Genomic DNA, 21722 nt, shown 5'->3' on the forward strand with positions numbered 1-21722 from the left:
TTTTGGAGGTCTGCAATGCTAAACGAAGAGCTTTAGCTGCCTCATGTAGACAGCTGCTGAGCTTATCTGAGGTCTTATCTCTGGGCAGAAAGCCTGGCACTGTGCCAACATAGTCTTATGATTAGTAAGAATTTGCATCAGAAAAGGTACAAATAGCAAATATTCAGGCATGAGCCTAGGCTAGCTTTTTTACGGCCTCATTCAAATGAAATCCAATGAAATCAGTGTCACTTGTTCGAATTCCTACAATTTTTGCGGGAGATCATGGTCTGGCTAAGAGTAAACAGAAGCTGAAAGGGAGCAGCCATAGGACATCAAAGGCTGAAATAATTTAATAAAGACTAAAACTTCATTTGTTTAAGTTAATTAAACCTTTTTTCCCCCTAAAAGTAAGTGTGATGCCTTTTCATTTACCCTTAAAGACACCAGGCTGCATCATTTGACTCTGCTTTGCTCATATCTTCAAGATACACAGATTGCTTTTGTGTTGTCACTTGAACATCTCTCTGATTTAGGATATTGAATATTGAGCATGTATCTGGAGTTCTGTTAGTGGGGTATCTCTCAATTATTTAATGCAAAGCTTGAAGATGTGGATGTTTGATTGTTGGTACAATTCCAGTTAGCAGTGAAAACGTTTATATACAATTATAAAGCAGTAATCATTTATGCTGACCCCTTGGACTTCCCCCTGAATGTCTATTGTCCCAGTGGATGTCATGTGTTAATTGACAAGGGATGTGAGCGTTCAGAGCCTTCTCTCTGGCTACTACAGGAAAATGTTGGCATGTCCGTGTATGATATGTGAGAGAGAGCATAGTCTGGGGGGAACTTGGTGATGGAGACTTCCCAGATTAGCCTCTGATCCTTCTAGTAGACTATGAGGTACACCGTCAAAGCCACACTGCTGAATGAATTCAGTATACCTAAGCTCTGTAACAGTAGCTTGAACTCTATGAGGAATACACAGCTTGTATGAAAGTCTTTTTCTGAGCAAATTCAGGTGATTGTTATTTGGTGTTTTGTTTTATGAGATTGGAAGTTATGGATTATTAACTATACTACATGAAATTAAAGCAAAATTCACCTTGTACTCTCCTTCTTTGTTTCTCTATTGCAACAAGATTGTTGTCATTATATTCAGGAATTTCATGTCATTATGCTCATTAGATACTAAGCATCAGTAAGCACTCTGATTAGTTTGAAGATCTATTAATTGCCAATAAGATGTACAGTGCATAAAGGAGAAAGGGCTTTTTCAGATTTTGTTTCACACACCTCTCATTCCCGAAGGGCGAGAAAAATAAATACATCCTGAGGCTGCAGATAAAGTGCTCTCAAGGAAACAATATTCATTCTCATCTTGTATTTGTTCCCAAATAGTGTATATTGAAAAATACACTGGGACTGTGCATATGAATCTGTATTATGCCCTAATTTGTTGTAAAGTACCAGATACATGCAGCATGTCAGTTCACTTTGTATGTTTCAGTATCTTTTACATATGTGTGCATGTATTAATAGTGTATTTATAGTTAGTGCTAAAGTAAATTTCCCATCCCCATCACGCCACTGCCCTGTGTGAAGGGGGAGTAATCCAATAAAGAGGAGAGACAGAATCGCCCCTCTGTGTCTTCCTCAGATACTAAATCCAAAGCAACAGAGGAACTGAGCACAGCTCAGCACTGCATCAAATACAGGTACGTGCAACATCCAAAGCCTGAGCTCTTTTCTTCTCTTCTCCTCTCTGAAATGGACTGTGTTGTAATATATGTAGTTATCAAATGGCTTAAATCTATGTACTATACATTACAAAAGAGACTAATTATTTTTTCCTGTAGTGTAAACATTTTTTTTTAGGAATAAAGTTTGCATAATATTTTTAAAACCCACCCCATGGTTTCCAAGGCTGCACAAAAATGCCCAGTTAGGCTTGTTTTCAGAGATGATCATGACATTTATCAAACAGAAATGCATGTAATTTGACAGAGTTGCAGGTTTATTAGATGAACCTACCTTGTTCTACCTTGTTCAAGTCACAAAAAATCTGTATGACTTACTGAATTTCATATTGAGCATTGATATCAGTTTTTTTTAGACCTAATGCCAGATACCCACCATATCTAATACAGATCAGAGAAGCAATTTTGCAGCAATAGACGCAGAGAAGGTATTATGATTTTTCTCAAATCAGCTTGACCCACAACCCCTGCAGTCTGTCATCTAATTCTCTATTACAGTGAATGTTAAATAAAAGTTATTTACAGTTTGTTAGGTTTACAATAGACACACTGTGTTGGTGAGTAAAAGATCCTGTATGCACACTCTAAATTTAGCTTAATCTCTGATTGGCAAGGTAAAAGGGCAAGATTTTGGGGAGCTGCACTTTCAGCTGGGCATATAAACTTATTCTTGGAGTCATCTTGCTTCATTATTGGCAATGCTTCAAAGCAAATTAATGTTTTGTCAAAGCTGTCTATATTTCAGATCAAATTACAACTATTTTCATCTATAGCCAGTGTCAGGTAAGATGTAGCACTGTAAAGTGGTTGACCACAATTTCCAGGGATAATACATGGGAAAGACTTACCTTGGAGGAAACAAAAAAACACACAACAGCTGTTACTAACATATCCTCATGCTTTTTCCTGCTGCTTTATGAAATTTGTACAATCTACCATAATCTACCATCCATCTAATACGTAGTTGAACAGCATCAGCTAGCATCTTGATTTATACTATAAATATTCAAAAGAATCCTTGTTGAATTCTTGTGAAGATAATTTTTTGAACCTGAATTCAGAATTGCCAATTTCAAGTTTGTAATGCTGTACTGGGGTCTTGCTGTATTTCCTCCAATTGCCAAACATGGTAAACACCAAAATTTTAATGCTTTTGTTTACAAAACCCCACTAAAAATATGGTTCAGTCATCTGTCCTTTTGTGTATATTTGATTGTGGAATGTTTGCTTCTACTTTTAATTTCTCCTCTAAAGGCATTTTGGGGAAAAAAGGATGATAGAGTAAATACTCCATCTTATTCACATTTGTAACAAGACTATCAGTCCCGCCTTGTAGGGGAAACTACTTTGTGTCCTTGGAAGACCTAAAAGTGAAAGAATCTTAGTCCCCACTCCGGTACTTTTAGTTTCAGTATGCACTATGTGTGTATATGGTTTAGCTTATACTATTGTGAACTATAAGAATAGGAAAAGTAGGCTTCAGGTAAGTAAGTGTCAGTATGGTGGCTCCCTGAAGTATGTTCATGTGAGGTAAAATAAATCATTCACATTCCCACCCTCCTAAACCTAATAGTGTAAGTGAGACGCCCCTACTCCAAGGTAAGTTGCACAAATAACTATAGACTGTGTGGCCCGTTAACAATTAGTAGTTTATTCTTTTTCTCTTTTTTAGAAAACTGGACTTTTCCTTGGAAGGACTGGCTCTGGTTAAATAAAAGAATGAAATAAAACAAATAATTGATGACAAATTCTCTGAAGTCTTCTTTTAGCTTTGGAGGAACCGTTCAACACTTCTTTTTAACTATTCATGCACAAGTTTCCCAGAATTAAATTCAACATCAGAGCACACAAATTGAATTTCAAACAGCACTGGATATCTCAACCAAAACTCTGAACCATATAAATGACTCTTGCAATTCAATTCAAATGATTCACTTAAAATAAACTCAGAAATAACTCTTGATTCAGCTCAAATGAACTCTGCAATAACTCTTGGCTCAGTTCAAACAGCTCTTACGAATCAACGTATGATTCAGTTCTCACACCAACCCAGTTCAATTACTTAGTTCAAGTTAACAGTCCAGTTCAATCTATATCAGTGAAGAGTCTATATCAGCGACGACTTGTGATGATGAAATGAACAGCTGGGGCTAGACAGTGAGGAGATGTCGTCAGGATGGCAGGTTAATAAAAACACATGAGCAAAAACTGAGCGTGGCCCAGGAAAAACTCGGGAACCTTCTAGAACCAAATGGCGCAACTTAGCCACAGCACGCACTGACGCAGTCTCAAAAGAAAAGTGTCTCCCAAAAGCAAAACTGACCGTAGGCGATGGACTGTCTTGGTCAAAATGCAAAAATTCTCAGAGGGAGTAAAAAAAATTAAACACTCTGTGAAAAACTCACTTCCAGTTCATATACACATTTTCGCGCCCTAACAAGTGCACTTAAATGACACGCAGGAAGAAATCAATGTCTCCCAATCTAAAGCTTGGTTCAGAAATGACTCAAATTAAATGCAAAAACTCAAATTTAATGCATATTACTATCGGCTTTCACGTTTCCCACTGCAAAACTGTTGATCTCTCACACAGCAATCATGGTGCGTCTCTCTCGTAAAAAAAAAAAAAAAAAAAAAACCTGCTCTCTCTTCTCCACTTTTTCCCAGACGTCTTTACATCTCCCGCGACCATACTGAAAACGGGGCAACCCGTCAAAATAAAAATCCCTTAAAAAAATACCCCGTTACATTTTCCCCCCTGAAAAACCCTGCCATACCATCGACATCTCCAGTTAGCCTGGCCCTGGAACATAAACAATACACAACTTTAAAGTGCAACAAAATACACATTCTTTCAAACTTTTCAAATTTCAACAAGTTCATACATATTTCTCAACACAATCTCAGTTAATTTTTTCTTTTATGACGTTATTTCCTAAGATAATCAACTCTATACCTCACAGGTAATTTTCCACGGTTTGGTCTTTGAGAGTGTCTGAGCTCTGGAATACTTTCACATTCAACATCTGAAATGTCAGCATCATCTGAAACTTCTTGTATTTCCAATTCCGTTTCTGGAATTACATCTTGTGCTACTTCCCCCTGTTCTTGTACTACACTCTGCCTTCTTTCTACATCACTTGTTTCCACCTGTGTCACCTCTTTATCTCTATTCTGTCTCTATTCTTTGGCTGGAAAACACACAATATCTGGGAATTCTGTTTCAGAATCTGACTGGTTTACAGGTCTGTATCCGGTTTTATGAGGTGCAGTAGATGGCAATAAGGGAAATGTGCAGTGACAAAGTTGATCTCTGTGTATTACCCTAGACCCCTTTTCAGGCTTGACTGTGAATACAGGTATGTCTGAATGATTCTGCTTCACTACAGTGTATGGTGTGTGTTCCCACTTGTCCTGGATTTTGTTTCTGCCCCTATGTTTGTGATTGCGCAACAACACATGGTCACCCGGCCTGACAAGCGCTCCATAGGGTCATACACTCTCTTCCGTCTTTTAGAGGCTTCCTGCGCAACTGTGTTTGCAACTTTTACAACAGTCTTTAGTCGGCTATGGTGACTCTTCACCCAATCATCCAAGTTTTCTTCATCACTCTCCTCCAAATCCTTTCCACCTAATGGAAGGTGTGCATCCCTCCCAAACATTAAGTAAAAAGGAGAATAGCCGGTGGACGTGTGGGCGTGTGGACGTGGTTGTTGTATGCCATCACTAGCTCTGGTAAGCGAGTTTTCCAGTCCTTCTTCTTCTCAGGGGTCAATGTTCTCAGCATATCGTGCATTGTGCGGTTAAACCTCTCACATTGAGAGTTCCCTTGAGAATGGTAGGGACTTGTACGGCTCTTTCCGATACCATATACTTTACAGAGTTCCTTGATCACTTGTGCTTCAAAGCATCTTCCCTGATCTGAATGCAGACAAGCTGGACACCCATAGTAGACGAACCAATGTTTGATGAGGGCCTTTGCAGTGGTATTCGCTGTTTGGTTCTTGGTTGGGACAGCAACTGTAAACCGAGTGAACATGTCAGTCAGTACAAGTACGTTTTCATACCCCCCAGAGGACATTTCCAGCTGGGTGTAGTCCATGGCCAAAACTTCTAGCGGAGCTGTGACATTGCTGCATGTCATTTGGGCTCGGATTCTTGGGAAGACATCTTTTGCAAGAGTACATCTTTTACACTGTCCACTCTTGCACATCTTTAGACATGTTGGGCCAATAGTAGCTCCATCTCATCAACGTCAAAGTACTCTTCCACCCAAAATGACCTCCATGTTCATGTTGGCTGTCATAAACTGAACGGCGTAAGGGAACTGGAACAACTAGCTGCCTTATTTTCTCTCCATCTGTTGTGAGTATAAACGGGAGGCCAAAGTGAGGGTAAGTGAGGACAGGTGGTGACATCAGGCATAGTTTCAATTGATCAAATGCAGCCTGGCATTCGCTACTCCACAAGAATGGTTCTGAGGCTTTCCTTTTGTCTTTGCTGACCATTAGCGCATGCAATGGTCTTGCTATTTGAGCAAACTTTGGTACACACCGCCGGTAATAACTCATGAATCCAATCAATTGTCTTACTTCTTTCACACTTCTTGGGACAGGCCAAGTATCCAAGGCACTATCCTTTTCACTGTCAACTTTGATTCCTTCGGAGGAGATTACGTGGCCCAGAAACTTCACCTCAGATCTAAAGAGAAAGCATTTGCTTGGTTTCAACTTCAGGCCATGGCGCTTCAGTTGATCAAAGACAAGCTCTAGTCTTTCGCAGTGGCCCTTGAAATCCCTGGAAAATACGATAATATCATCCAGATATATCAAGAGAACTTCAAAGGACAGATCCCCAAGCACCACCCCCATAAGGCGCTGGAAAGTGGCTGGCGCATTGCACAGCCCGAACGCCATCCACGTCCACTCGAACAGTCCAAACGGGGTGGTGACAGCTGTCTTTTCATGATCACGCTCGCTCACAGCTACCTGGAAATAGCCGGCTGTCAGATCTAAGGTAGAAAACAACTGAGCATTCCCCAGCGTGTCCAGAGATTCCTCCACTCTAGGAAGCGGGTATGCATCTTTACATGTGACTTGATTTAACCTTCTGTAATCACAACAGAAACGCACACTGCCGTCTTTCTTCACAACTATTACGGCTAGGGACGCCCAAGGGCTCGTACTTTCCTTAAGTATGCCCTGTGACACAAGGTCCTGTACATGCTTTTTGAATTCTTGAAAAACATGTGGCGGTGCCTCTGTTTTATTGGTGGAGCATCACCAGTGTGAATGTCGTGCGTCACTGCCTGTGTGTACCCATAGTCACTGTCATGTTTGGAAAAGATGTCACTATACTTTGCCAACAACTGATTTAATTCTTCTCTCTGTATGGGGGTGAGCTTTTCGTAATTCACCTGGACTGGAACTGGTGGACTGTCAGAGGTCTCGACTGCTTGGATGTGTGCTTCTCGTCTAACATGAAGTGCCCCTTCCTCTTCTTTAAACTCCAGTATATGCTCAGTTAGCACCTGCTGAAGCTTAGACAATACTGCCACTCTGCACCTTGGGTTAAGTCTGATGTTTCGCTCACTCGAATTCATTATGCGCACAGAAACTTTCCCACCCTCGGTTTGTGTCAGCACATTGGCTACCAGGAGTCCCTTGGGTAGACTTGCACCAGAGGTGGGCTCAATTAACACCTGGCACTTCACTTTAGGTGGCACTCTGCAACGGCCCTCAAACACCTTTTCACTTAGTGGGGGGGATGGTGATGGCCTGCTTTCCACCAACTTTGACAAATCCAATCTTGCCATCAGGACCCAGGGATTCAGTTTTCTGGACCCTTGCTAAAACCCTTCTTATCTTTGCTTCTGCAGGTTGTCCATACTTATTGTCTGTCTTTATGCCCTCTCCTGTGGCGAATAATGACTTAAACTCACTGATAATATTCATTCCAATGATTCCCGAAAGTCCTCTCATCTCTTCTGCTTCTGGGCTGGTGTCTGTTAGCACAAAGATGCACTTCCCCGGGAGGACCTTCCCCATGCACTCCACATCAGCTTGCAAACATCCTAGGACAGGAATGTCGAGCCCATTAGCTGCAGTGGGCCTAACCCAATGAGCGGACGAGAGTTTAAGCTCTTGTTCTCCGAAGTGCTTCCTAAAGTGCGACTCTGTAATAGTGGACACTTCTGAGCCCGTATCCAGCAAACAGTTTGTCTTGACACCAGCTATGCTGACTCAGACAATACCCAAATGCACCTCTTTTCAATGCCTGGTCACTCCATCAGTCGATTCAGCCGTATGGCTCCTTATCATAGATGGTCCAGATTGCGATGTGCTTACTGGTACATTCACTATGTTACTTTCAGCTGTCCCAGTAGGATGACGCAACTGATCAGACACCTTAGCTGCTTCAGACTGTGAACAGCGTCTGCTAGTGTGCCCAGGTTCACCGCATGAATAACAGATGTATCGGCCATCGCTGTCCTTCAGTGGCTGCCTTCTTGGATGGCTCTGTTGAAGCTGTACTCTGCTGTTACTGTGTACTGCCTGGTAAAGCTCTTCTTCATGGGCCGCAATCATCTGTATGGCTTCGTGCAGTTTCTCCAGGGTTAGCGTAGATGAAGCTTGTTCTGCATCTGCATTAACTACTCTGACACGGGTGCTGGGTTTTTGGTTGTTCGCTGTTTGTGTCTCCTCTTCTTCAGACCACATAATCGCAGCTTGCATCACCTGAACAAAAGTCAAACCTGTATCCTCCTTAACTCGTCTTTTCATTTCACGCCTCAGAAAATCATCTCGAAGGCCCAGGACAAGTTGCTCCTTTAACACACTTTCGGCATCTGGAGCTCTGTTCGGCTCCCTGCGCTGAACTCGGCTGAGTCTCTCCTGTAGGTCATACGCGTATGAGCGTATCGTCTCTCCCTGCATTTGCTTACATTTATAGAAATCCTTCAGTCTGGTTCCGATTGGCACTTTGTCTCCATACAGGTATGTATCTAGAAGGATTTTAAAAATATCATCAGCAGATTTTTCATGGCCACCCAACATAAACCTCACGGTCGCTTTGGCTTCTTCTTTGAGGTGCTGCTTAACGAACTCTACGTGATCTTCTGTGGGTACTCTCATTACTTGAAAGGCCGATTTCATTGATGCAACCCATTCTTCGATGCTTAACTCTCCTGCATTAGTTGAACGGCCACTGAATTCTGGAAGTTTTCTATCCCTGGGGATATAAATGGCAGCTGGGGTCGATTGAACGGTGGCTTGAAGCTCGATAACCGTTCTTGCAAGTGACAGGGCTTCCCTTTGTTCGGTTCTGGCTTGCTCGAGTGCTCCGGCCTGTTCTGCAAACCACCGTTGCATCTCTGCCAGCTCCTTCCTTAGTTCTTCGAGCTCTGCCATTCTTCAGCTTGTAGGCCTGGGACTGGTGACACACACAAGAAATGAATGCACTGTCTGATTCTATCCTGTTCGTGACGCCAAATGTAACAAGACTATCAGTCCCGCCTTGTAGGGGAAACTACTTTGTGTCCTTGGAAGACCTAAAAGTGAAAGAATCTTAGTCCCCACTCCGGTACTTTTAGTCTCAGTATGCACTATGTGTGTATATGGTTTAGCTTATACTATTGTGAACTATAAGAATAGGAAAAGTAGGCTTCAGGTAAGTAAGTATCAGTATGGTGGCTCCTTGAAGTATGTTCATGTGAGGTAAAATAAATCATTCACATTCCCACCCTCCTAAACCTAATAGTGTAAGTGAGACGCCCCTACTCCAAGGTAAGTTGCACAAATAACTATAGACTGTGTGGCCCGTTAACAATTAGTAGTTTATTCTTTTTCTCTTTTTTAGAAAACTGGACTTTTCCTTGGAAGGACTGGCTCTGGTTAAATAAAAGAATGAAATAAAACAAATAATTGATGACAAGTTCTCTGAAGTCTTCTTTTAGCTTTGGAGGAACCGTTCAACACTTCTTTTTAACTCTTCATGCACAAGTTTCCCAGAATTAAATTCAACATCAGAGCACACAAATTGAATTTCAAACAGCACTGGATATCTCAACCAAAACTCTGAACCATATAAATGACTCTTGCAATTCAATTCAAACGATTCACTTAAAATAAACTCAGAAATAACTCTTGATTCAGCTCAAATGAACTCTGCAATAACTCTTGGCTCAGTTCAAACAGCTCTTACGAATCAACGTATGATTCAGTTCTCACACCAACCCAGTTCAATTACTTAGTTCAAGTTAACAGTCCAGTTCAATCTATATCAGTGAAGAGTCTATATCAGCGACGACTTGTGATGATGAAATGAACAGCTGGGGCTAGACAGTGAGGAGATGTCGTCAGGATGGCAGGTTAATAAAAACACATGAGCAAAAACTGAGCGTGGCCCAGGAAAAACTCGGGAACCTTCTAGAACCAAATGGCGCAACTTAGCCACAGCACGCACTGACGCAGTCTCAAAAGAAAAGTGTCTCCCAAAAGCAAAACTGACCGTAGGCGATGGACTGTCTTGGTCAAAATGCAAAAATTCTCAGAGGGAGTAAAAAAAATTAAACACTCTGTGAAAAACTCACTTCCAGTTCATATACACATTTTCGCGCCCTAACAAGTGCACTTAAATGACACGCAGGAAGAAATCAATGTCTCCCAATCTAAAGCATGGTTCAGAAATGACTCAAATTAAATGCAAAAACTCAAATTTAATGCGTATTACTATCGGCTTTCACGTTTCCGGCTGCAAAACTGTTGATCTCTCACACAGCAATCATGGTGCGTCTCTCTCATAAAAAAAAAAACTGCTCTCTCTTCTCCACTTTTTCCCAGACGTCTTTACATCTCCCGCGACCATACTGAAAATGGGGCAACCCGTCAAAATAAAAATCCCTTAAAAAAATACCCCCGTTACATTTTCCCCCCTGCAAAACCCTGCCATACCATCGACATCTCCAGTTAGCCTGGCCCTGGAACATAAACAATACACAACTTTAAAGTGCAACAAAATACACATTCTTTCAAACTTTTCAAATTTCAACAAGTTCATACATATTTCTCAACACAATCTCAGTTATTTTTTTTCTTTTATGACGTTATTTCCTAAGATAATCAACTCTATACCTCACAGATAATTTTCCACGGTTTGGTCGTTGGTCGTCTAAGCTCTGGAACACTTCCACATTCAACATCTGAAATGTCAGCATCATCTGAAACTTCTTGTATTTCCAATTCCCTTTCTGGAATTACATCTTGTGCTACTTCCACCTGTTCTTGCACTACACTCTGCCTTCTTTCTACATCACTCGTTTCCACCTGTGTCACCTCTTTATCTCTATTCTGTCTCTATTCGTTGGCTGGAAAACACACAATATCTGGGAATTCTGTTTCAGAATCTGACTGGTTTACAGGTCTGTATCCGGTTTTATGAGGTGCAGTAGATGGCAATAAGGGAAATGTGCAGTGACAAAGTTGATCTCTGTGTATTACCCTAGACCCCTTTTCAGGCTTGACTGTGAATACAGGTATGTCTGAATGATTCTGCTTCACTACAGTGTATGGTGTGTGTTCCCACTTGTCCTGGATTTTGTTTCTGCCCCTATGTCTGTGATTGCGCAACACACACGGTCACCCGGCCTGACAAGCGCTCCATAGGGTCATACACTCTCTTTCGTCTTTTAGAGGCTTCCTGTGCAACTGTGTTTGCAACTTCTACAGCAGTCTTTAGTCGGCTTTGGTGACTCTTCACCCAATCATCCAAGTTTTCTTCATCACTCTCCTCCAAATCCTTTCCACCCAGGACATCTAATGGAAGGTGTGCATCCCTCCCAAACATTAAGTAAAAAGGAGAATAGCCGGTGGACGTGTGGACGTGTGGACGTGGTTGTTGTATGCCATCACTAGCTCTGGTAAGTGAGTTTTCCAGTCCTTCTTCTTCTCAGGTGTCAATGTTCTCAGCATATCGTGCATTGTGCGGTTAAACCTCTCACATTGAGAGTTCCCTTGAGAATGGTAGGGACTTGTACGGCTCTTCCCGATAGCATATACTTTACAGAGTTCCTTGATCACTTGTGCTTCGAAGCATCTTCCCTGATCTGAATGCAGACGAGCTGGACACCCATAGTAGACGAACCAATGTTTGATGAGGGCCTTTGCAGTGGTATTCGCTGTTTGGTTCTTGGTTGGGACAGCAACTGTAAACTGAGTGAACATGTCAGTCAGTACAAGTACGTTTTCATACCCCCCAGAGGACATTTCCAGCTGGGTGTAGTCCATGGCCAAAACTTCTAGCGGAGCTGTGACATTGCTGCATGTCATTTGGGCTCAGATTCTTGGGAAGACATCTTTTGCAAGAGTACATTTTTTACACTGTTCTATCCACTCTTGCACATCTTTAGACATGCTGGGCCAATAGTAGCTTCGTCTCATCAACGTCAAAGTACTCTTCCACCCAAAATGACCATGTTCATGTTGGCTGTCATAAACTGAACGGCGTAAGGGAACTGGAACAACTAGCTGCCTTATTTTCTTTCCATCGCATGGGTCAAGGATACATCTAAATATCACTCCATGATGCAACTGAAGACGTTCAAACTCTCTGCAAAGCTTTTTCAACTCTGGGAGCCTACTTTGCTGTCCTGCTCGGTTCGGTCTTTTATTTTTGAATACGGCATGGTATATGGGACCTATCAAGGGATCACTTCTCTGCAGCGCCCTAATTTCGTCCCAGTTTTAACCATTCACCACTTTCTGTTTGTTTGCTTGAACAGCCACTTTAACATCAGTTCTTCCCTGCTTGGTCTCTTGAGCAGGCCACAGGCATGCACGCACTTCCTCTGAGTTCATTCGGATGAAATCCTTCTCTCTGTCCTCTTGTTCAGGGTGTTCTCCGGAGGGAAGTCTTGAGAGGGCATCAGCAATGGTGTTCAGTTGTCCGGGCTTATACAGAACCTCGAAATTAGGCTCCGCTAACTGAGCCACCCAGCATTGCTCAACTGCTCCGAGATTAGCAGTTTCCAGATAACGCAGTGGATTGTTGTCAGTGATTACAGTAAATTTGGAGAACATTAAGTACTCTTTGAATTTTTCCGTTGCGGCCCATTTAAGTGCCAACAGTTCCAATTTGAATGCACTGTAGTGCTTGTCATGTCTCTCTGACCCTCTCAGGCCCCTGCTTGCAAATGCAATGACCCACTCAACTCCTCCTTGCTTTTGACTCTATACAGCTCTGAGGCCCAGGTGACTCCCATCTATTGTGAGTATAAACAGGAGGCCAAAGTGAGGGTAAGTGAGGACAGGTGGTGACATCAGGCATAGTTTCAATTGATCAAATGCAGCCTGGCATTCGCTACTCCACAAGAATGGTTCTGAGGCTTTCCTTTTGTCTTTGCTGACCATTAGCGCATGCAATGGTCTTGCTATTTGAGCAAACTTTGGTACAAACCGCCGGTAATAACTCATGAATCCAATCAATTGTCTCACTTCTTTCACACTTCTTGGGACAGGCCAAGTATCCAAGGCACTATCCTTTTCACTGTCAACTTTGATTCCTTCGGAGGAGATTACGTGGCCCAGAAACTTCACCTCAGATCTAAAGAGAAAGCATTTGCTTGGTTTCAACTTCAGGCCATGGCGCTTCAGTTGATCAAAGACAAGCTCTAGTCTTTCGCAGTGGCCCTTGAAATCCCTGGAAAATACGATAATATCATCCAGATATATCAAGAGAACTTCAAAGGACAGATCCCCAAGCACCACCCCCATAAGGCGCTGGAAAGTGGCTGGCGCATTGCACAGCCCGAACGCCATCCACGTCCACTCGAACAGTCCAAACGGGGTGGTGACAGCTGTCTTTTCATGATCACGCTCACTCACAGCTACCTGGAAATAGCCGGCTGTCAGATCTAAGGTAGAAAACAACTGAGCATTCCCCAGCGTGTCCAGAGATTCCTCCACTCTAGGAAGCGGGTATGCGTCTTTACATGTGACTTGATTTAACCTTCTGTAATCACAACAGAAACGCACACTGCCGTCTTTCTTCACAACTATTACGGCTAGGGACACCCAAGGGCTCGTACTTTCCTTAAGTATGCTCTGTGACACAAGGTCCTGTACATGCTTTTTGAATTCTTGAAAAACATGTGGCGGTACCCAACGGTGCCTCTTTGTTTTATTGGTGGAGCATCACCAGTGTGAATGTCGTGCGTCACTGCCTGCGTGTACCCATAGTCACTGTCATGTTTGGAAAAGATGTCACTATACTTTGCCAACAACTGATTTAATTCTTCTCACTGTATGGGGGTGAGCTTTTCATAATTCACCTGGACTGGAACTGGTGGACTGTCAGAGGTCTCGACTGCTTGGATGTGTGCTTCTCGTCTAACATGAAGCGCCCCTTCCTCTTCTTCAAACTCCAGTGCTCAGTTAGCACCTTTTGAACAGGATTATTGGCGTAAATTGTTATTATTTTGTTAAAAGATCTTATTTTTTCATTTACTATTGCCCTTCAGAAGCTACATAAGATATTTACACATTTCCATGAAGACAAAATAATAACAATTACTACCGATCATCCTGTTAAAAAATGTACACCCCCCTGGCTCTTATTTTAGCCTTCTTGAGCATCACTGAATGTTTGCATCTTTTGTAATAGTTGTGTACGGGTCCCTCAATTGTCCTCAGTGTGAAAAGATGGATCTCAACATCATGTAGTCACTGTTGGAAATGGGTCAAATATGCAGAAATGCTGGAAAAGCAAAGAATGTGCAGGAACTGGCGGATTTTTCTGAAGAACAGTGGGCAGTTTAACTGCTCAGGACAAACAAGGGACTCATGAACAACTATCACAAAACATAAAAGCAGTTATTGATCATTCAGGTAACACACACAGTATTAAGAATCAAGCATATGTAAACTTTTGAACTGTTCATTTGTGTAAATTCAGTTATTATTGTGTCTTGTGGAAATGTTTGAAAACATCTATTATGTGAAATAGCTTATTCAGGGAAGTACTAAATAAAAAAACAATGCAATTTTTATGATCGCTCTTATTTTTTTTTAAATTATTAACATTTTGCAGATTCTGCAAGGACTATGTAAACTTATGATCCCAACTGTATACATATATTTCAGCTGTTGTTGGACCCAAAATGGCAGAACGCTATGATTGTCACTACTGCAAGGAGTCCCTGTTTGGGAGTAAGTACGTTCTGCGAGAAGAGAACCCCTACTGTGTGAAGTGCTACAACAGCCTTTACTCCAACACCTGCGAGGAGTGCAAGAAACCCATTGGCTGCGACAGCAGGGTAAGTTCATCAGTTTTGCTTCAGATTTCATCTTGGCTCTTATGTTCTCTTGGGGACCCAGTTTAAATTTTCACAAACAGTGGAACAAAAGTAGAAATACTTGTTTAGAACACAATGATTGATGCCTTTCAAAAGAACAGGGAAACATTACTTTATAAAATACAATAAAACAATAATTCACATTTAACACAGAGAGATGTTTTAGTCCAAAATGAATCTTCTGCCAAGATAATGGCCCCAAACTTCCATCAAATGTGCAAGGTCCTCTACAAGTGCCTCCAAATTTGTTAGAAGTTTGTTTTTCCTCTCCAGGGGAGGTTACACCAGATATTAATTGTGAAGGTGTTAATCATTTTAGCAATATTTTGCAGAAAGAAATGTTGAATTAATGTGGAATCTAATTATAAATAATTTTTTGTTTATTATCATAAGGATGGGCAACAATGATGGGGTTGACTGTATACCACTATAGATATCATGTTCTGGGTAGTTTGACACATTTAGAGTAAGACTAGATAAAAGTATAACAAATGACTAGTCATTGTAAATATAAAAAAATGTATATTAAATATATAGACTATGGACTAAGACTCATGGCTTATCAGGCTTAGGTCAATGTAAGGTATATGGACTAAATTAGATCACTAAGCCATGATCACTAACCTTGGGAGATTGCCCAATATTTAGCATCTATAGCTTATCGTAGCCAGTTTTTGGCTTGAACCGTGAACCATGCATGGCATTAATAAGTTGGATTTGGTTAGCGCTGCTGCATGATTACCCAGGCTCCATTTGATCTGACATGTTTAATCAATTTATTGATTTTTGCTTGGGTCTAAATGTCTTCGGATTGTTGCCTTCTCAGTCACTGCTGATGATGTGTCACATATTTGTCATTTGTCATATCAGCCCAAATGGAGCTCAAATCTAGGGAAATGTTTCACTCATTTTAATCACCTGACATGACTGTCACTATTGGTTTGCATGAATCTACAGTCTGGTCTAGAAAGAAATCAGCCCCAGCCTTGTTTCATCATAATATTCTATGTATTTTTTTTGTGACCATTGGTGGTGCAGTTGCACATTTTGTTAACAGCAATGAATCTCATTTGGATGCCAAAAATGAAACCTTATACTGATTATTTTTATCTTTGAAAGGCAGGGGGTGTAGCCCTGCTATCCCATTTATACCAACTGCCCCTGTTATGGCCTTTCATTTTACACCAGGGAAAAAAACTAATATTTTGCAAATGTCTTACATTGTAATGTGTTACCACAGAGTGCTCATGCTGCCATTTGCTGGACAAATTGCTGTCACCATTTTAGGGCTGTTCTTTGTTTATTAATTTAAGTTTTTAGATGAGCCCTTGGAGATCTAGGGAATGAGGATTAACAGATGAATCTGGTTTCCTATGTTTACATTGCATTTTATGTAGCTAAATACTTCATCAGTACACAGCAGCTGATGAAACTTCATTTTTCTGCTGAATTAACAAGGTAGCAGACAGCACACAAGTTAGCACATTGTACTTACTGCAGAAAGGAAGATGTCAAAATCTGTTCAGTGTTAAACCCTTCTCCACATATCCCTTACTTGGTCATGCAGAAAATTTTCTGATTTGTAAAGAGATTTGATGGGGGCTTGTTGAAAACAGGATTGCAAAACAGTGTAGGTCCAGATAAAATATTCTGGAAACTTCATAAACTTCTTGGTATTATTAGCCCTCAGTCATTCCTGTTCTGTAGATATACAGGCTACGCGTGGCTCCTCATTGGTATTTCAAGGACAAAACTCAGTAAAAACCTTTATAAAGTGGAACGTAGGATTTAGAATGCAGCTAGAGAATGACAATCATTAAGATCTGCATAGTAAATAATCAAATAGATGATTGTAGTCCATGAAAAACAGGACCTAGCCTGTTTATTCTGAAATAATAAGCCATACTCTAAAATTTGTTATTCTGTGGAGTGTGTGTTTCTCTCTTTTCTCCTCGGGCTCCTGGCATTAGGGTCACATTACAGGGTAATTAACCTGCAGTGGAGCCATTTTTGTGTGACCAGTGTCCTTGGCCTATTTAGCCATCTCATCCCTCTTACAGCAACCAGAACTCTCCAAAGCACAGTGCTGGACCTCGGACCAGCGATTTAATATGTACAAGCACACCCTCGGGCTCATTTAGGCCACATTGGCAGATAATTAAGTATGTCAGGTCACAAGACTGTGCTTGTGCTGTTGTGCTCACAGGATAAGATTAAGTCTCAACAAAACACCCTGATTTATCACAAGCACCATCACACACAGCCTAATGACCTGCCATGATGCTGAAGATTAAAGAAAATCGGTTTATGCTTAGTCTTTTATGCAGTGAGAGTTTCAGCCAACAAACAGCCATTTAAAAGTTATTTAAAAGAAATAATAAATACAACACATTAAATTTTATGTGCTTGGAACATGAACATGAAAAAGAAGCTCACAATTCACGACATTTTATATTGCAATCATTGTATTGTAGTCATTTTGGCCTGAGAGTGACAAAAATCTCTCCTAATGTTATATTTGCAGTCACACTGACACACATAAACCATGTAAAAAGGTTTTGTGTGTGTACAATTCCGTATAACATGTACAATGTAGCTAATCATTGAGATATTTTAAATTTAAACTGTAACAGAGGTGGGAAGGGTCAATGGGACATCCACAGCTATGTAGTAAGACAGAGTTAAGACTTCTGTACTCATCTAAATCTTAATGAGTGTTCGCAGCATTTACAGGCTGCTTGGTGTTGTCCCACACAGGATCTTTCCTACAAGGACCGCCACTGGCACAGTGACTGCTTCCAATGCTTCACGTGTAGACGCTCCATAGCGGACAAACCATTCTCAACCAAGGATGAGCAGCTGCTCTGCACCGAGTGCTACGCTAACGAGTATTCATCTAAGTGCCATGAGTGCAAGAAGACCATCATGCCTGGTGAGAAAAAAAAATGGAGCATGCTTTTATCATACTCACTTTCAATTGAGTTGAATGTCATATATGTACATGTAGAAAATATAGTAATTGTGTTTATACAAAGATTCTGATTGGTCAGAAGGTGTATATTAAATAAGGAATAAAACATGACAGACATGCTGTTATAGGAAAATAATCAATGACAGCGTGGTGTGATGTTAAGTTGACTTTTTATTTATTTTATTATTACATTTTAATGACGTCCTCTTATACCACAGCAATTTGTCAATTAAAGAATGACAGGTCATACATTTTATCTGTTTATAGTTAGATTTAAGTTAGTTCCTGCTATTATAGTGTTACAAAGCTCTGACACTGGAGACTCCTACTGTTTCAGAGACATTCCACCAATTTAAACTACAGACGTAAAAACATACAATGTGTTATTCTTTAATAAATAAAAATGGTTAGAGTTGGCAAATTGCTGTAGTATAAGAAGAATAAAACACTTATAAGAAAATGATCAGCTTCAGGGTGGTAACACATCACACCACCTCGTCGTTAATTATTTTCCTATAACACCATGTCCTGTCGTGTTTTATTCCTTAATTACAGTATTGAAGTCATCGAAGGAGGGCTTACAATGTTATTAATGATATCCAGTGTTCTGTTTTGGTGTTTCACTGAGAGAACTGAAGAGTTAATGTGTGTAAACCCACTTTTTCAGGTTCGAGGAAAATGGAGCACAAGGGCAACAGCTGGCATGAGACATGCTTCGCCTGTCAGCGTTGCCAGCAGCCTATCGGCACCAAGAGCTTCATCCCAAAAGACAACAGCAACTACTGTGTGCCCTGTTACGAGAAGCAGTTTGCCTTCCAGTGTGTGCAGTGCAAGAAGGTGACACTAATAACAGCAAAAGCTTACTAAACATGTCCTGAAATGATACAGAACACACTACATGCTTCACAGTTTATGACATTATAGTAATATTAACACATAAAAACACAACGTATATGAAAATAAGACTTGATTTTTATCAGTAACATTTTTTTGTTGGACATATTGGACTTTGGAAATTAAATGAAAGATACAGATTTGAAAACAATATTAAATAGAAAAACAAATGAACTTTCCCATTCACTGAATGAAAACTCAAGACAAGTGTGCTTTCCATAACACTATCATCCACATGATAGTGACATTTCATATGTCATATTTAAAACATACTGCAAAATAAATTCAGGAACATATATGCGTATTCAAGTTGTCTTTACAGATAATATATATTTCCACCAAAATTTGCAGTATGTTCCGTAACTGCTTATCATTCCTGGAGCCTACATACAAAACATCCCCATCCAAAACTTCACTAATTAAATAAATGTCACAAGTTTAAACTCTACTTTTTTTTATTTCCCTTAGCCAATCACCACTGGAGGTGTGACTTACCATGAGCAGCCATGGCATAAAGACTGCTTGCTGTGCACGGGCTGCAAGGAGCAGTTGGCTGGCCAGCGCTTTACTTCTCGTGATGGCTTCCCTTACTGCCTCACCTGTTTCTGCAACCTTCATGCTAAGAAGTGTGCCTCCTGTACCAGCCCTATCAGTGGTATATATATATATATATTTTTACAATGATGTTCCATGGAAACACTGAAAAACCCAGGGCTCCTGCACATAAGAAGTTCATTCACAAATTATAACAACGATTAGAACGAATAGAATTTGCAGAACATAACTTCATTCAACTAATGAACTTGTTCAATTCCTCAACCTCAGCTACATCACTCGGGTTCATAATTAGTCTCAAACAGAACAGTGCAGAACTTTCTGGCAAACCTTTTATCTAATGCGACTGAATAGGCTAGTGAACTATCTTTCAAAACAATGATATCTTTCCCAAAATAAGGGACTGATGTTTATATTTGACAAAATTTTTTATATTTAGTTTTTGGGTTTGATATATTCCAGAAAGATTAGAAAAGATCACTGGACACACTGTCAGAATCTGCTATGAATCTGGGATGTGGTGCCGCTGCTAGTCAAACTGGGGTCCATTATTATTATAATGCCTGTATGATTTTTCCAGGAGGATTTTCTTTGAATAACAATGGAATGACAAAAACTTGCATCATGAATGTACAAGTTAATATTTTAAAAATGTATTAAATTATTATTTCTTGGACACCCAGTAGAAATATGTTACCCTGTGCACAGTGCATGGTCTGTGAGGGCTTTATGGAGCAGGTGCTCTGTAAATAGAAGCACATTTTTTGTACAGAAATATGGTAGAAATATAGTGCTTAAATTGGGCTACAGCAGCAAACCCTGGCTCCCTTCAAGCAAAAGCCTAGCTCATATGAAAGTAAAAAAATAAATAAAAACCTGCTTGGATGTCTTCTTTCTTGCATCCAGCCGGATCCATGTGAAGCTTTCTGGCATTCTTCTTCTGCTTCCCATTTGTATCTGTGTGTGATAATGCTAGAATGCATTATCTTTTCAATCTAAATAATGTATTCATAATCATATACATAAAACGATTCACTACATTTTTACCATTTTTAGTATAGTATCTGAATATTAATAGTGCACGACATTTCACTGGATTTACCAGTGCAAACTCATTACTAGCAAGTATGTAAAGTGTGTCATTTGAGATAATAAATATCCTTCATGTTTAATGCAATTATGTCACTATGAATGTAAATCTATCCTGCAAACTACAGGTTTGGGTGGAAGCAAGTATATCTCCTTCGAGGAGCGCCAGTGGCACCATGACTGCTTCAACTGCACAAAGTGCGCTGTGTCCTTGGTGGGTCGTGGCTTCCTGACTGAGAGGGACAACATCCTGTGTCCTGACTGTGGCAAAGACATCTGAGCACTGACCATCTGAGCGGAAAAGCAGCTGACGGCATGAGATAATAGGTAGCTGATGTCATATGACTATTTTAATCTAACCAGCCTAACATTTTGTCAAACTTTTCACTGACACATCTAATCTGATTGAGTGATTCATATGTACATTATTTTAAACTAGATAACTGTGTTATTATATCATTATGGTAATATAAGGTGGAAACTCATGAGGCTGGTTAACCAAACCAAAGTAGTACATGCTGTGTGAAAGGCTTTATGCTGACTCTAAAGACTATTTTGATTTATGATATTGCAGATTTCTGTAGACATAACACTGAAATGGACTAATAGCATGATTCTGTGACTACTTCTGCAAAATTAAGAGGTATCTGTATGTTATGGCTGTTAATAAAATGGTAAAAAAAAAAAAGCCCCAAAGTGTCTTGTGTTAAAGAGGTCTCCATTACCATATCACCATATCACATTGTGCATCATTGACACCTAGTGATGTTATGCTGGGTCATGAAGCTTCAAAACATGTTTCGAGAAGGTAGGGCACTTTAGGTGAAGCTCCGTATCAATGTTTATGTTTTATTGTAATTGATAATGATTTGAGGATTCATTTAGGGTTTGTGTTGAGACAAGGTCAAGTTTTTGTCTATATTATGACCATGTACACTGGCCAGTAACAGAAAAACTATTACTATCCAGCTGTAGAAAACTAAACCTTACAGACATGATTGCACCAATGACCAGTGACTCATCTTACCTCCACCTAAGCACTGTAAGCTCCATCGACGATGCAGAAACAGGATGTCGAGTGGGACTTATTTCCTTCACTGTTTCTTCATTAGGGGGACACTTC

The 21722-nt window shown here is 40.5% G+C and overlaps 1 protein-coding gene across 1 annotated transcript; it reads left to right on the top strand.

Moving 5' to 3' along the window:
* The first annotated feature begins 1569 nt into the window (after positions 1 to 1569).
* fhl2b (four and a half LIM domains 2b) lies at positions 1570 to 21286 on the top strand. Its single transcript, XM_026933434.3, has 6 exons — positions 1570 to 1700; positions 14879 to 15051; positions 17848 to 18022; positions 18729 to 18898; positions 19424 to 19610; positions 20728 to 21286. The coding sequence occupies exons 2-6, from the start codon at positions 14896 to 14898 to the stop codon at positions 20877 to 20879; spliced, it is 840 nt and encodes a 279-aa protein (XP_026789235.1). The 5' UTR covers positions 1570 to 1700; positions 14879 to 14895; the 3' UTR covers positions 20880 to 21286.
* The last annotated feature ends 436 nt before the right edge of the window (positions 21287 to 21722 follow it).

This window comes from Pangasianodon hypophthalmus, chromosome 2, assembly GCF_027358585.1.
Source record: "Pangasianodon hypophthalmus isolate fPanHyp1 chromosome 2, fPanHyp1.pri, whole genome shotgun sequence".
NCBI classification, from domain to species: domain Eukaryota; kingdom Metazoa; phylum Chordata; class Actinopteri; order Siluriformes; family Pangasiidae; genus Pangasianodon; species Pangasianodon hypophthalmus.

Bases quoted from the DNA above. Each gene is read 5' to 3' on its own strand.
- fhl2b (XM_026933434.3), top strand. From the start codon at position 14,896: ATGGCAGAACGCTATGATTGTCACTACTGCAAGGAGTCCCTGTTTGGG. The intron at 18,023-18,728 runs GTGAGAAAAAAA...CCACTTTTTCAG, and splicing joins CAAGAAGACCATCATGCCTG to GTTCGAGGAAAATGGAGCAC. The intron at 19,611-20,727 runs GTATATATATAT...TGCAAACTACAG, and splicing joins CTGTACCAGCCCTATCAGTG to GTTTGGGTGGAAGCAAGTAT.